Source organism: Trichoderma ghanense, assembly GCF_004382785.1.
Source record: "Trichoderma ghanense strain CCMA-1212 chromosome Unknown scaffold_13, whole genome shotgun sequence".
Lineage (NCBI taxonomy): Eukaryota > Fungi > Ascomycota > Sordariomycetes > Hypocreales > Hypocreaceae > Trichoderma > Trichoderma ghanense.
In genome coordinates this window covers 138,292-152,328 of record NW_027395676.1, presented here as the reverse complement: position 1 = coordinate 152,328, position 14,037 = coordinate 138,292, and the positions used below count along the sequence as shown (strand labels likewise).

At 53.7% G+C, this 14,037-nt stretch overlaps 5 protein-coding genes across 5 annotated transcripts; 2 read left to right on the top strand and 3 right to left on the bottom strand.

The window, feature by feature from the left end:
* Nucleotides 1-651: 651 nt before the first annotated feature.
* Nucleotides 652-1,403, top strand: CCMA1212_008694 (uncharacterized protein; the record flags this gene model as incomplete). The annotated part of the gene is made up of 2 exons (XM_073705811.1): nucleotides 652-812; nucleotides 1,193-1,403. The coding sequence occupies 2 exons, from the start codon at nucleotides 652-654 to the stop codon at nucleotides 1,401-1,403; spliced, it is 372 nt and encodes a 123-aa protein (XP_073555593.1).
* Nucleotides 1,404-1,483: 80 nt separating this feature from the next.
* Nucleotides 1,484-3,172, top strand: CCMA1212_008693 (uncharacterized protein; the record flags this gene model as incomplete). Its single annotated transcript, XM_073705810.1, has 1 exon — nucleotides 1,484-3,172. One exon carries the CDS (start codon nucleotides 1,484-1,486, stop codon nucleotides 3,170-3,172), a length of 1,689 nt encoding a protein of 562 aa, XP_073555598.1.
* Nucleotides 3,173-5,348: 2,176 nt separating this feature from the next.
* CCMA1212_008692 (Secondary metabolism regulator LAE1) lies at nucleotides 5,349-6,702 on the bottom strand (the record flags this gene model as incomplete). The annotated part of the gene is made up of 4 exons (XM_073705809.1): nucleotides 5,349-5,549; nucleotides 5,626-6,044; nucleotides 6,090-6,330; nucleotides 6,415-6,702. The coding sequence occupies 4 exons, from the start codon at nucleotides 6,700-6,702 to the stop codon at nucleotides 5,349-5,351; spliced, it is 1,149 nt and encodes a 382-aa protein (XP_073555599.1).
* A 1,273-nt stretch (nucleotides 6,703-7,975) lies between these two features.
* On the bottom strand, nucleotides 7,976-9,531 carry CCMA1212_008691 (uncharacterized protein; the record flags this gene model as incomplete). The annotated part of the gene is made up of 3 exons (XM_073705808.1): nucleotides 7,976-9,179; nucleotides 9,281-9,350; nucleotides 9,411-9,531. 3 exons carry the CDS (start codon nucleotides 9,529-9,531, stop codon nucleotides 7,976-7,978), a joined length of 1,395 nt encoding a protein of 464 aa, XP_073555596.1.
* A 1,665-nt stretch (nucleotides 9,532-11,196) lies between these two features.
* On the bottom strand, nucleotides 11,197-13,386 carry CCMA1212_008690 (Interferon-induced GTP-binding protein Mx1; the record flags this gene model as incomplete). Its single annotated transcript, XM_073705807.1, has 2 exons — nucleotides 11,197-11,454; nucleotides 11,524-13,386. 2 exons carry the CDS (start codon nucleotides 13,384-13,386, stop codon nucleotides 11,197-11,199), a joined length of 2,121 nt encoding a protein of 706 aa, XP_073555597.1.
* Between the last annotated feature and the right edge of the window lie 651 nt (nucleotides 13,387-14,037).

Sequence of the window (14,037 nt, the reverse complement as noted above, 5' to 3'; positions counted from 1 at the left end):
TGGAACGCACAGTACTATCTCATTAGCCCATCCACATCACGTCCTCCACTGGGAAACCACACTGGGTTTCCAAGCACTGCTTCGCTGCCCGACATGCCAGCAAACAGAGGAAGTGTCATGCGCGGCGCCAATCTGTTTGTATCCTGGGGCTTGGGCATCCGGCGCCTGCACACAACGGGCAGTAGAAGTAGGCAATACTAGTAGGCAGTACTCTTAGCATCGCTAGCAGCACCGCTTCGGCTGCGACGTGCCCAAGTCGACGTATAGACGGGGCCGGGAGGAGCCTCGGGAATGGGGGACGTTTTGGGGGGGTCCATGGAACTTTGTTGATCATGTACGAGCTGTATGCGTGCGTGAAGCATCGATGCCTCAGTTGCGGCTTTAGCGTTTGCGTCGTGCGTCTGGACCCCTGCCTGCTTGGATCTTCATGTCCAGCCCTTGTAAGAAGATATACAAGATAGGCCCGTCGCCGCCCTCGTCGTGTGTCTTCTGTCTGTCCTCTTCAGCTGCCTCCTTGTTTTCTCGTCCTTGTGCCTCAATCCCTCTGACGTGCATCACCTGGCCCTCTCTCGTCTTGGTGGTTATCGCTGGTGTGGTGCAGACAGTCCCCGTTTGGCCTAACGCACGCCGTCTCGACGCGCATCGTCATCGATGCCCCGTACCCCATACTTTGGTTCATTTCCTTTCCAGCCAAAAGCGATTGGAGAAGAGATTATTCGTCGCCCCGATTTGCCACCTCGAAGAGGATCGAAGACCGGTCAGCAAGTTTCTGTTATTCACCCAGACAGTGCTATCCGTCTATCAGTCCGATTGTCCGTCCTCGGCTCCTTCCTCCCCTAGCAGCAGCGAATAACAGGCCGTCGATAAAGAACGAGTCGAGCTTCAGAGGCAATCGCACACGACACGTTCCGTCTTTCGGAGAAGGTGCTACCGCATGAAGGAACGGCACTGTGTGTTGCCCTTATCGCCCACGACCCACCGAGTCTTGGCTACCGGCCCTCTCCGCCTGAACCCTCGGGCTTGACGTGTACCGGTTACACTGCAAGGCACCACCGCCGCAACCGACACTTCATCGCCGCCTGACAACTGCACCAGCTGCACCTGCCCAAGGCCGCCCCAGCCGCTAGCCCTAATCGCGCGCCTGTCATTGGCCAGCCGGCCCTTCCTGGCTCGTCCTCTTAATCCCTTCCAGGATCGCTCCTTTTGCGTCCACGCTTGCCGCGGTACCGCCACGGCGCACCCGCCCCGGTACCGAGTACAGCCTGTCGGTGGCACTGCGCGCTGCGCTCGTGCGACCCGAGCACCAGCACCGAGTACGCAGTACAACCGACCGTCGTACAGGCTTCAGTGGTGTTCCAGAAGCCCTCGCCCTGGAACACAGCGCTGGCCCCCCTGTGGCTTAGGCTCTAGGAACTGGCATGTCTCCACTGTCGCGGCCTGCCTGCATCGTCCCCCGGCTGCTCGTGCCTACAGGTACGCCATCATGTTACAAGTCTCTCCTCCTCGTCTTCATCTTGCTCCTCTTCCTACCACCACCGCCGTCTCGACAGCCTCTCGCCCTCCTACCCGCTCTGCCGCATCGAACCCTTCGCTCTCCTCGAAGCCTACCGTAGCCGAAACGAACCTCGCCATATCTTTCTCAGCCATTTCTACGGCCGTTTCTGCCAAGTCTGTCGTCACCATTCTCCCACCGCACACGACCAGCCCGAAGCATGCACAGGGGAGGAAGAGTCCATCATCGACTGTTACCGTCATACCCATTCGATCTCAGCCGCAGTCTTCTCTCGAAATCGATGCGGAGATGGCGACACCCAGCGTCTCTTCACCGGTGTCGGTCGTCTCAGATACTTTGACGGCCCGGCCAACAATACCAAGCAGCCCTGTCCAGATTCCAAGGACCACCAGCCGCGACTCTTACTTCGATACCGCCCATCCCGTGCGACGCCATCACAACCCTCGCCGCAAGCTTCCGAGCCATGTTCGCACGCCAGAATCTCTTTCACCGTCGGTAGCTGCTCTACTGGCCGTCACTGACATCCCACGGCCCCGACGAACGCAGCGGAAATTCCGTGGGCCTGACAAGTTGTTGACCGCCGATGCCATCATCGCCGATGAGAGGTCTCTTTCCGAGAAGGAGCTTAGCTGGTCGCTGAGTCGCGGCAGTCCCATGGAAGTGTTGATGTCGCCTCCTGACAGCTTGGACGAGGAGTTCATAGGTAGTGATTGCGGCAGCGTATCCATGGCCAGGACGCTCTCTGTCGATTCTATGCCATCTCTCGGCAATTCCTTTGGCACTGAATGCATTTCTTCCATGGACTCCCCTCGAAGCTCGAGCCCCCAGCCTCTTCACCGGAGAAAGGCCAGCCCCATCCGTAGCTGTCTGGCGCCCATCCGCTCTCCTCCCGATAGCATCGTCGAGCATCCCCTCTCCCCTGAGCCACAAGACGAGGATGGACTCGACCCGCTGGGACTTCAAAGCACTAGGAGCGACGCAACTACTTCCTACCAGTTTATACCGTTCAAGCCCCTCCGGGCTGTGTTCAAGTCTAATCTCACGGCATCACTACGAGCGCTGCGATCGGCAGCCAAGTCCATTTCGAACCTCAACTTTCCAACTATCCCGCCCGACGATCTCATTACCCGCTCCATCCTCACCATGGACCCAAAGGTCCCTTACGCTGACGAGCGCCGACCACCCGTGACGGAGGAAATCCCGTCAGCCGAGCTCCGCCGCTACCTGAACCCAACGACGAGGCTGTCGCGCGAGACGCAGTCTCGACCTCTGCAGCAGCCCGGCACTTTTGCCGCATCCATCCAGATGCAAACCTACAAGATTCAGCGCACCCGACCCACAGACGCCGCGGCGCGCAATGTGTATCCATCCGCCTCACCGCTGTCTCCATCGTCTGCCGCGGGCCAACCTGCACCGACGCCGACCCAGGATTCGATGCCGCCTCTGCCTGCGATGCGCCAGCGCGAGATGCGAGAGAACCCGGACTTCATTCGCATTGCCGTCATGGAGATGCTCATGCGCAGGCGCGGCAAGTTGGACAATAGCAAGCCTGGACGTGCGCGCTGGGCGCTGCCACCCAGGAAGACATCGACTAAACCCTACGCGATCGGATCCGACGGTGTTCCAGAGCGATGGGTCCCTCTGTCGGCTGCTGCTTAGCTGGACTGACCGGATTTTGGATTCTTCGGCACATCCCCCCCCCCTCTTACACGGTTACGCCGAGGAAGAGCTTGTGAGACAAGGACGCGCAAGGACGCGCCTTGCCAGGCTTCTATTGGGCAGTTCGACAACGGCTTACTCGTCGGCCAACTACGCACAATCCAAGTGATCCGAGACAGACCCTGATTTTCTCTTCGCACCCAAAGTCGACGACCGAATCCACCGCACATTCCACGGTGGGGAATCACTTGGTTTTACTTGCCAATGGCGAGCCGTTTATTCTATGCTAGGGTGGCAATCAAGCTCCAGTGACACATGGCAGATTCCGGCACTTGGACGGAGGTCCAACAAACACGGAGCGCAAGCGCACATTCTCGGCTCCACATGGAAGGGTTTTGGAAGCCTCAAAGCCCTGGACGGCCGGAACACGAGTCGGACAGCATCCACTTGCGGCAACATGTCACGAAGTTGCCGAGGACAGAAAAAGCCATCAAGATGCGCTTTGGGCCGTCATACTTTGGCTCAAGCGGTGGTCGTTGGACCGATGGATTCAGCGACTTCTTGGGACCAGCTGGCATGCTTTGACTGGATGAAACACCAAGCGCAAATTTTTTTTTTCAAGCATTCGCGACGCGACACGACCCAGAGTATTACATGCGTGGTTTAAAATTTTCAGCCTTGAGTCGCAAGACGCTACTGGATGGTTCTCTGCGCATCTTCATTCATCATTGATGCCTCCACACCAGGTACGCTACAGATATTGGATAACAGCAAAAGGTCGAGTTTCGAGACAGCAAGCTGTTGCTCGATCTGGAAGGCAAGTAGATGACGCAGCGGCCTTGGATGTCCGAAATGGCGGCCAAGGAGGACTTTTTGTCGTCGACTTGCTTCTTCTGCTTGACAGGCCACAGGAACCTTTGTCAGGTTGGCGTCCACCGGCTGATGGCATCTAATCGGGACGCGCACCTTTGTCTCAGGCTCGGCGATATTCGGAACCAGAATTGGATGCAACTCTTCTAGGATCGGCCATTAGGTTCAAATGCGAGACAAGGATTATATTGCATTTGCGCCATTTCCTGCCCCGTCAGCCTCGGGAATTTTTCTCTTTTTTTCCTTTCCTTTCTCTTCATCTACAGAACCATGCGTTTTGCTTTTGGACTAGCTGTTTCACGCTTGGTCGACAATTGTTTTTTTCTTCTTCCTTTTATTTTATACACCCCCAACAACTTGCAGCATCGCGACGGTGGAGTCGTTCATCAACTTTCTTAGGAGTATCGAGCATTGCGGACTCGCGGCGTATGAATTGGGATATATTCTGTTTGGTACACGAGGCGCTTGTTTTCCCATTGCAGTTCTTTTATCTTTTAGATTGACGTTGTACGAGAAAGATTTCTTCTACAAGATTGGGGTACGAGACTCTGTTTGGTTGCACAACCAAACATCACGGAGAGAATGTTTCAAATTTCCGTGGGATATAACTGGATAACTAGGTAAAGAGATGGGATGGCAACGTCGCAAGGCGGACATGTAGCGGACTCCTTTTCTTTTCTGGTAACAGTTTCATACCTTTTTTATACGGGCTCATGATGGTTTATAGGTAGAGGGAGCGTGGATTCGACTTGCTTTGGTATATAACGAGATTGAGACTTGGCAAGTTTCTAGTACTTTGTAAGAATGCAACTTTATTTATCAGAGTCGGTGCTCTTGGATGCGTGGGTTGTGTGAAGCCCAAAAGGAGACGAGCAGTGACTTGGATGACTTTGTTTTTTCTGAGAAGTTGATGTCTTGTGAAGATTAAAACAGCCAAAAAAAAAAAAAAAAAAAAAAAAAAAAAAGATGAATATATTGTGATCCTCAGATCATGGTCATTGACAATGTCGACAAGGCATGCGCATTGTCATTGTATCTGTATATAAGTGATATATCCTAGACATGACCAAGAACAGTCCCAGACTCTCTTTTGATATGTTTCAAAGCAGTATTCCTTCCGCCTACCAATTTCATGCGTCAAAAAGGCCCGTTATATGTACTTGTATGTGAAATATGTAATTTCGCCATGTCCAACCCAGCCCTGATATAATCCAAACCCAAAAAAGCACGCCCGCTTGCCCGTAATAAAATAATAAAAGTAAGATAGGTATAATGAATGAATAGTAAGAAAGGAGAAAAAGAGGCATCATTTCTGGGCCCACCAGGAAACAAAGTTTGCATAGCAATGCACCCTTCTATCCCACAGGGCCCTCCGCGCGGATGCGAGATAGACCTCGAGCTCGGTGTCGTCCCATCCCAGCGTCTTCAGAGGCTTAGCTGCTAGAGCGCCGACGAGTTCGTGGATGATGTCCCTGAAGAGAATGCCGATTTCGCGCTGGCCGGGATCCTGTGACACGAAAGCAAACGACACGTCAGTTCCATGTTATAGACAAATAAGGCAAAACAGCAGCATTGCGGCTAACCCTAGGCCATGCGCCGATTGGCGTCTTCGTCACTCGGCACTGAATGTTCTTGAACCCCGCAGCCTTGTACTTGTCGTGCAGCTCGTTGATGACATAGGCGTTCATGCCGTACCCCCGAAGGGCGCGATGCATCATCATGGCGACCTGCGCCGGCGGGTAGTCCTCGGGCATCGTCCCGTCGTCGCAGCGGAGGTAGCTGCAGTAGTCGGTAATCTCCAGCCAGCCCCCTTCCTTGAGGTGCGCGTAGCAGTTGGCGATCAGCTTGTCCACGTCCTTGAGGTAGATGCAGGAGTGGCGCAGGTGGATCATGTCGTAGCCGCCGCGGTCCATCCACTCGTCTTCGACGTCGTCGATGAGGAAGCGCACGTTGGGGGGCACCATGAGCGGCTGGATGGGGCTGAGGTCGAGGCCGACGATTTCTGCGCTGGGAAACAGTTTCGCGACTGCGCTCCGGCGTTAGCAACTTTGGAATTGCTGGAGGAATACAATGTGTGAAGGAGGATTGGGCGCAAAGGGCTTGCCTTCTATCGGCCAAAGACCGGTGCCGGTGCAGAGATCGAGGATTCGCTGGGGATTTGGCGCAATGGGGGCGTTGAAGAGCTTGCCGCCGGTGAGCTGCATGTGGATGATATGCTTCATGTACTCGCGCTCCTGCTCGATGTCGTCGTTTGGCAAGGGGTAGCGACCGTGTCGATAGTGGTGATACTAGGAGCAGCCGAATGTTTCCTTTTAGCAAGACGATGCGCTTTGTACGAAGTAAGACGCTTCTCAGATCCAAGGTATACGCACCCTTCGTCCGCCCTCGTACTCGTGCTCCCAGATGCTGCTCCGCACAGTCACGGACTCGGCAGAGTTGCCGTCGGTGCCATCGTAGTCGTCGTCTTCGTCTTCGCCGTCAATGTCTTCGCTGTCGGTGGCGTCGAGCGGCGGATCCTGTTCCTCGATATTAGGAGGATCTTCTGGGACAACGATGGAGAGCTTTCGAGGCGCTCCGACCTTGGCTTCTGTGGGCTCTGCGTCCATTACTGGCTGGTTGCCAGATCTCGGATGGTCTTGGTTTCTCGAGGAGTCTCCCATGATGTAAGTGTGTCGCTACGGTGGCGACGGCGGTGATGAGAGGAGTGATGAGAGAAGTCGTAGTGGCGATCGTGGTCGTGATCGTATGTTGGTCGCGCTATGATCGAGTCGGCGGAGATGCGGATATGGGAGCATGCTGGAGGATGCTGGGGGATCGAAACATGCAGCTTCAGCCCTTCCTGACCTAAGCGAGGACCGGCTTGTTCTATCCCTTCAAGCACGACGCGACTCGAGTCCTAGCAGTAGCAGCAGCAGCCACAGTAGCTGGGCGGTAGGAAGTAGTTGTAGTTCAGTAGCGGGAGTTGAGCTGTTGGTGCATCGATCTGCTAGCGATCTGTGTACCCCCCGGCTGGTCCGGTCAGCTCGGTCAAACGTCGAGGTCGAATCCGTCCGGCTGAAGAAATATCGGCCGTTTGTGACTAGAGGACAGGGCAGGCAATCAAATCAAATCAATCTGGACCGCAGCTCAGGCAGATCTGGCGCCTGCAGTCAGCTGATTGGAGCAGGGCGGGACGGAGTACGGGGTACCTTGGCGATGCGTCCCGGGTACTCCACAGCGGCACGCGGCGAGCCAATGGGCGCAGGTAGCTGCCGATGTATCGGGTACGAGGCACAGCGGAAGCGTTCCACGGGGAGGGGTCTGAGTTTGCGCTAACAGTCGACGGCGAGCAGCGGCTTGATGTGCTAAAACGTGCTGTATCTTGAGGAGACTGGGCGTTGATCTGGAGAATAGGGGATGGATGAGAACAGGCGCCTTGAAGGGGACTGAAGAAGGGAGTTGGATCCATGAGGTGAGGGCTGGCACGTGCTGAGTGATATGGGGGAATGGAGGCGATTGTCAATCAGGTGCTGGATAGAAGAGGCCTCAGGCAGACAAATGTACCTACGACTCATATGGAACTGCTATACCTCGGCATTACTAGATGTACGAATACAGGCGTCAACATCAACTCAGCATCACCATCGTCGCCCCGATACGAGCGAGCCAATGCAGCCAAATACAAGACACAGGCAGTATAGCCACTATTGATCAACCTGTCCTGTACTGCCCTCTGCGGCTATCAGACTGCACAATTACGATGTCATCATGCAAAAAAGCTATTCCGCTATCGGGTTGTCTTGGATGCTGTTTGTTAATGAAGCAGCTAACAGACATGGATCAGAGTCATGCACATCACCCTTCCATGAGAGCAGCCAAAACTCGCACTCGTACTCGTACTCCTACTTCAGCTTAGAAGCGGCTAACCTGATATTTCCAGCTCACATCACCTTATTAAACCGGTGATACGCCCGGGTCTTGATGCTCCTTGTTTCCCTTTGCGCGCCTCAATATCATTCTTCGATACCAAGGCGACGACACCACAGCCTTCTTCTGACTCCTACCCTGCCTCCACCAAAGCCAGCAAAACGACAAGAAGACCACAGCCAGCGTCAATGGGATCGAGATGTACCACAGCAGATAAAACAAGGGCGTTGCGCTGACGTCCCACGAACCCTCTTCGTCTCTCTGCTCCGACAGCAGCAGTCGGGATCCCGCAATCGTCGCAACCGTGATCGTGGGCAAGAATATCAGGATCGAGGCTGCGATGAGCTTCATCGAAACGGGGCCTTGTATCACTGCCGCCGACTGCTGCTGCGAGATCAGGTCGGATGCCAGCGCAGTTACAGCTTCTATCCGTTTCTGAAGGGCCGAGACTCTCAGTTGTGTTGAGCGGAAGAGTGTGCGACGATACTCGAGGCATTCTTTCAGCTGTATGTCAACAAGTGGTTGGCGATGACTGTTGGCATTGTTCGAAGATGACGCAAAAACTGAAGAGATCTTGGCGCTGGTGCTCATGATGAGGCCCTCGGTGATCATCAAGGCAGACTCGAGCGCTCTTGACAGCTCCGTCTTTTGTCTTGTGAAGGCATACGCCTCGCTGATCGTACCCCTGAGGCTCGAGCTCAACCCTCCTGAGTCTGTGGACCGAATGAGAGACTGCTCCAGTAGCGCAAATTCCTCCTCGAGCCTCCACGCAACATCATCAACTTCTTCATGCAGCCCCTCCAAGGTGACATCAAACAATATCTCCGGATTGACGCCAATATCATCCCACTCCCGGCTTCTGATCAGGTCCTTGATCCGTCTTCTCACTCCCGGTCCTGCGCCGAAACACAACAGTGTGACATTCGCCTCTTTTGAAGCCTGAAGAAAGAATGCCGTCTCTTTCGTTGGGTACTTGTCGGGCGGCGGTGCTCCTGCAGTGGCATCGTCTTTCCCCTCTGGGGACTCGTCATATGTTTCTCCGAGTAAAGAAGATATACAAGAAAATCGAAACCAAGAGCTAAAGCTATTGTCGCCGCCACTTCTCCGGCTCAAGCTATGGGTTGTGGATCGCGCCCTCTCTGCGGTAAAGTCGTGCGGCATACCGAACTTGTGGAAGAGCTCTACCATCAGCCCTTTTGTTTCTCGTCGTGGTGTATCCGACGGTGCAAATCTTGTTTTCGAATTCGATCAGCGCTTGATCTTACTCTCCTACTTGGATGGATGGGTCCAACTATGAGAATGAGCATGAGCAGTTGAAACCGTCGTACTTACACTATCCTGAGTCGAGGGTTGCCGCTGAGACGTCGTACAGTGTTCTGGACATACTCGTGCAGCTGCCCATCTAAACGACCATCATCAGAACCCTCATTCCAGGAGACAATGTTTCAATGTTCATTCTTACCCTGCGATATGTCACAGACCTCAAGACTCCATGGCTTTGCTGCCGTAACTGGTGCCTCGGCTGCAGCTTTCTCGGTAAAGTCCCTGTACAGCACTTCCTGTGATCGCTTCGTCCAAGACATTGCTTAGTCCTATTCCAAAAATATGTCAAGTTTCGAACCTTCTGATTGTTTCAGCAAAGAAAGACAAACTAATGCGCTGTCTCAACAGGGCGGATCGCTCCTTTATGTACGAAGTCAGGCCATCTCGCATACCCCGTACCCCGTACATACAACGCAGCACGCATGCCCATGGATCCGACTTTCGGTGTGGTAACACGCAGCTCTTGGCATCCGACAGCACGGTTCTCTCCTCCATCACGGCTCCAATATCGTCTATTTTTCTTCCCCCAATCCTTGCCACAACGTCAGGCCTGCCAATACATTGTTAGATCGCTTACCTAGCGTCAACCCCCTTACCGCACAAGCATGGGGACCACAATCACATCGGACCCATGAAAACGAAGCGAAAAACCCGAGAAACGTCCAATCGAGAAGAAGTACAACACGCCCAACTCCTTTCCCGCAGGTCGACGATTCACCGAGGTTCCCAAGCTTCATCCCTTGCCAAGCCACCCCCAGTCGGGACTCCCCATTGCGAGCGCGTTGGTGCGGACGGCTGACGCAGCGGCTGAGATGGGAAAGAGAAGCGAACTTTTAAGCTTGTTTTTTGTGTTACTCGGCGGCGGATGCTTTGAGAAATCGATCCCCTTGATTCGTGCCCGCTGGTCAGATGAAGCTTTTTTCAGCTGGGGGGACAATCCCGCCCCCAATGGACGGGCGATCCAGCAATGGAGGTGCAGCTTCATGCAAGGGAGGTTTTGAGCTGTTGCTGCTGGTGACATGACACGGCACTTTTCGGGTTGTTTGAAAGAGGAGCTAATTATAGAATATGCGTGTGATTGAACTGAAAGAAAATGCGGCTTCGAGGACGGAGAAAGTACGTTTGGCATTGCAGAGGCCTAGTAGTATCGGATGACCACAGATAGGTCACGGATAATCGGGGCTTGCAAATGCCATGGCTTTCCAGTTGGCATTTGCCGCGTTATCATCATGAAGCTCGTATGAGAAGGGTATTATATTTGGCATATACCGCCCCGGATGCCCGTCCCTTGTGTACACACAGCTGGAGCTTAGCTTCACGCCCGACGTTGCACAGATGCGCCAAGGGCTCTCGTTTCCATTTACCGGGTCGACATGTGGCGTGACAACCGGTCCCATCGATCGAACGAAGGAAGCCGGAGGCTGCTGTTTGCTTACCTGACTCGCCTGTTGTGATTGTTTCCTACCTAATATCTCTAGGTGCAAACTCTTAGAGGAGCTGTCACTTTTGGCACATGGTATTTTTGGAGACCGCCCGCAATTCATAAAAGAAAAATCACAAAGACTGCTATTTTGTGATGCTCATGTCGTTTTCTTCCGCAACTCTAGCTAAATCAAAACAACTACGCGGAGGAGGCGACTTCTTTCTGTTGTTGTTGTTGCTCGCCCGTCGCTGGGGGATGTCATTTGGCAACCAAATGCTTATTGTCATGGACTTCCGACCAACAGACTGCTCGGCTTGGGCTTCTGACGAGGGCCCGAATGAAAGTCAATAGACCATTTCTCGGTGGGGACAGAGAGGTCCTCGCCATCCCTTTCATCGTCCTGGTCTGTATCTTCGTGATCCCCATCCCGGTCGTGGTCAGTCTCATCGCCGTCATCGAACCCTAGCAATCTTCGCAATTAGTTGGACTCAACACCATGGAATTAGCAGAGGGTAATACCCAAGGTCTGCAAGCCGGAAAACCTCTTGCATGTCTCGGACCCGTCGTTGAGGAGCTTGAGCTTGGCCTCGAGCTTCTTGCGTTGCACGCGTATGCTCTCTTTCTCGCCAACAATGGCTTCCATTTCCTCGTCACTCATCTTGGCTACAGCCAGCGGGCTGAGAATCTCGCGTATCTCGGCAACCAATCCTGTTTCAATCACCTGAATCGAGATCTCATCGATGAATCGCTTGAAGGCGATCTACAAGGCCCCCAAGGGTTAGCAGCCGCACCATGTTCTCGAACTGCATGTATATGCCGGTAGACTTACCTCATAATAAGCCTCGGCACTATCCAGTGCTTCTGCCGCACTCCAGCGATACAAGTCTGGCTCAACAATCTGCACTAGTTGCCGCCTCATGCTTTGAAAATTCACGTAGGTGGTCTCTAGATATACTTCGGTGCTCTCGAGCGAAGCATTTGGAAAGAATGCCCGCAAGATTCCATCAAGCCTATCCGAATGCCGTTTGAGACGAATCTTCTGGAGAGCCTCGCTGAAATCACTGTTATACGTGACTGGGTGATCGTTTCGATACAGCTGGAGTAGATTTGCAGTCTTTTGTTGAAGGCTGGCCAGCACAGCCTCCATCTTTGGCTTCACAACAGCTGTCGTAATCGCGTCGTTTGTCTCCATGTCAGAGACGTGTGAAACCAAGTCCTTCACAAACACGTGTGCCGCAATCCAGACCTGCGTCACATGGCGCTTGACAATCGACTCCCACAATTTCGACTGCTCCCGGAACAGGTCCGTTACAATGGTCGGGCTGAAAGAATTTGGAAGCTCTCGGCCACGTCTATGGGCCATCATGTCGACGACCCTGGTCACAAACTCATCCTTTGTGAGCGAGATATGGCTGCTGGATGTTTCGCTCTTCGTGGGGGAATCCACGATTCTGTAGAATCGACCTTTCTCGGCCATTTCCTTGGCAAATTCACGGCTGAGGTTCTGAATGATGGCACGGATACGCTTGGGATAACCATCGGACTCCGAGTCGCTGAAGAAGGGATCGGTGTAAGTGCCGTCAACTGCAGCCTGCATCAGGGATTGAAACGATTGGCTGATTTGGATCAGATAGAGCCGTTGCTCTTGGGGGCTTGTGCGAGGGTCGCCGAATTTCTTGAGCTCCGTCTCGCAAGAATCAACTTCGCGGGAGATCTCCTTCATCAGGCTCGGTAGCTCCGAAGCAATCTGATGCAATAGCAGTTTGCTCAACCGACTTCGAAGAGACGCGATACCCAGGCTCGACTCAGGCAAGCTCGACCAGGCGCTCTTGGAGAAGAATTCTTTCTCTTGCGTGTCTCGCTGCGCCAGGGTCCACGTGTCCGCGTCCGTATCTCTGTTCCTGAGAACATGCCATCCGAGACGGAACACCACGTCTAGATTCTTAGCGAGTGAGATGTAGCTCTTCTCACTTGAAGAATCGGGAGCGAGGGTGTCTGGCTTGGTGATAATGCCGAGCGTGCGAAGTCCTCGTGGGTCAGTGTCGCGGGCAAGCTTCAAGACGATCTGGTTGGCGTAGTCGTTCTTTGCGGATATGACCGCTAGGATAATGCTTCTCTTCTTGGACATGAAATTCTTGACGATGTGAGTGATGAGGTGAACATCCGAGGCCGACTGGTTCTTGGTCTCAGAATGTATCAGCCCTGGTAGGTCAACAATGGTGAGATGCGGACGATCCGGCCCGCTGATTTCTATGCGAAGAACATCGTTGGAAAATGCCTTGCCAAGAGTCTTGATTCCCATGTACGCCTTTGCATTCTCAATGAGCTCCGGCAGCTGCTGGACCGAGTCCAACTGCTCATGGAAGTCGGTAGAAGAGGATTGCTTGTTCCCTCGAAGTGGCTTATGAGGAATGATGGAGACCTTGACCGATATATGCGGTGCCGTGCGAAGGATGAGTTCCGTCGGGAAACGCGTACAGAGACCTGTGCTGACGGGAAAGGAGACACCCGAGATGGCTTCGAGGACAGAGCTTTTTCCAGAGGACTGATCGCCGCACACGATGATTTGAGGCAGAGAGATGTAATGACTGATGCCTTGCGATCGCAGCGAGTCGACCGTGTTGAGGAGCTCAAGCTGCTCCTTGGAGCAGAGGCCCTCGAGGTTTGCCGATGCGACTTGTGTCAGAACCATGATGGACTGCCGGGCAACGGAGAGACTGACTGTTGTGATGGTGCTGGGAGCAGGCCAGGCCATACATCTACGGGCAGTATATATACATAGCGGCTGGCCACTGCAGGGCGCATTCTTGTTGGCATTGTTGTTGTAGGCCTCCCGTAGGCCTCCCACAGGGGCATTCGCGGTACTGGGTATGGAGGGCGGAAGCCTGCACCAGACACGTCACTTATTGCTGTCTTGCAGCGGCAGGTAATTGGCGGAATACGTCGTATTGCCTATCTACTCCCTACGGATACTGGCACTCACCACATGTCTGCTGCCGTGGACACGTCCGAGACGTGTAACTCAATTGAAACTATTCACAGTGACTCATGTAGGGATAAGCAAGAGACATGAGCCTGATGGGATGTGTATACATCCCCAGCGTGATAGACATCACCAAACATTGGTGTATCTTTCGTCTGGAACAAGCAGAGACATGCATCTACCCAGAATGCCTCAGGTGCTTTTTCATACTGATGTTGAATTGGGACTCTGGCAGGTTCCTTTTGTTCTCGGCAATTTACACTGAGATGCAAGCATCCGACCTGGCGCATTTGGGTGTGTGAAGCACGAATGCGGCTCAAGGGGAAATAGTATATTGAGGCGTTCCAGCTATCAGTGCCG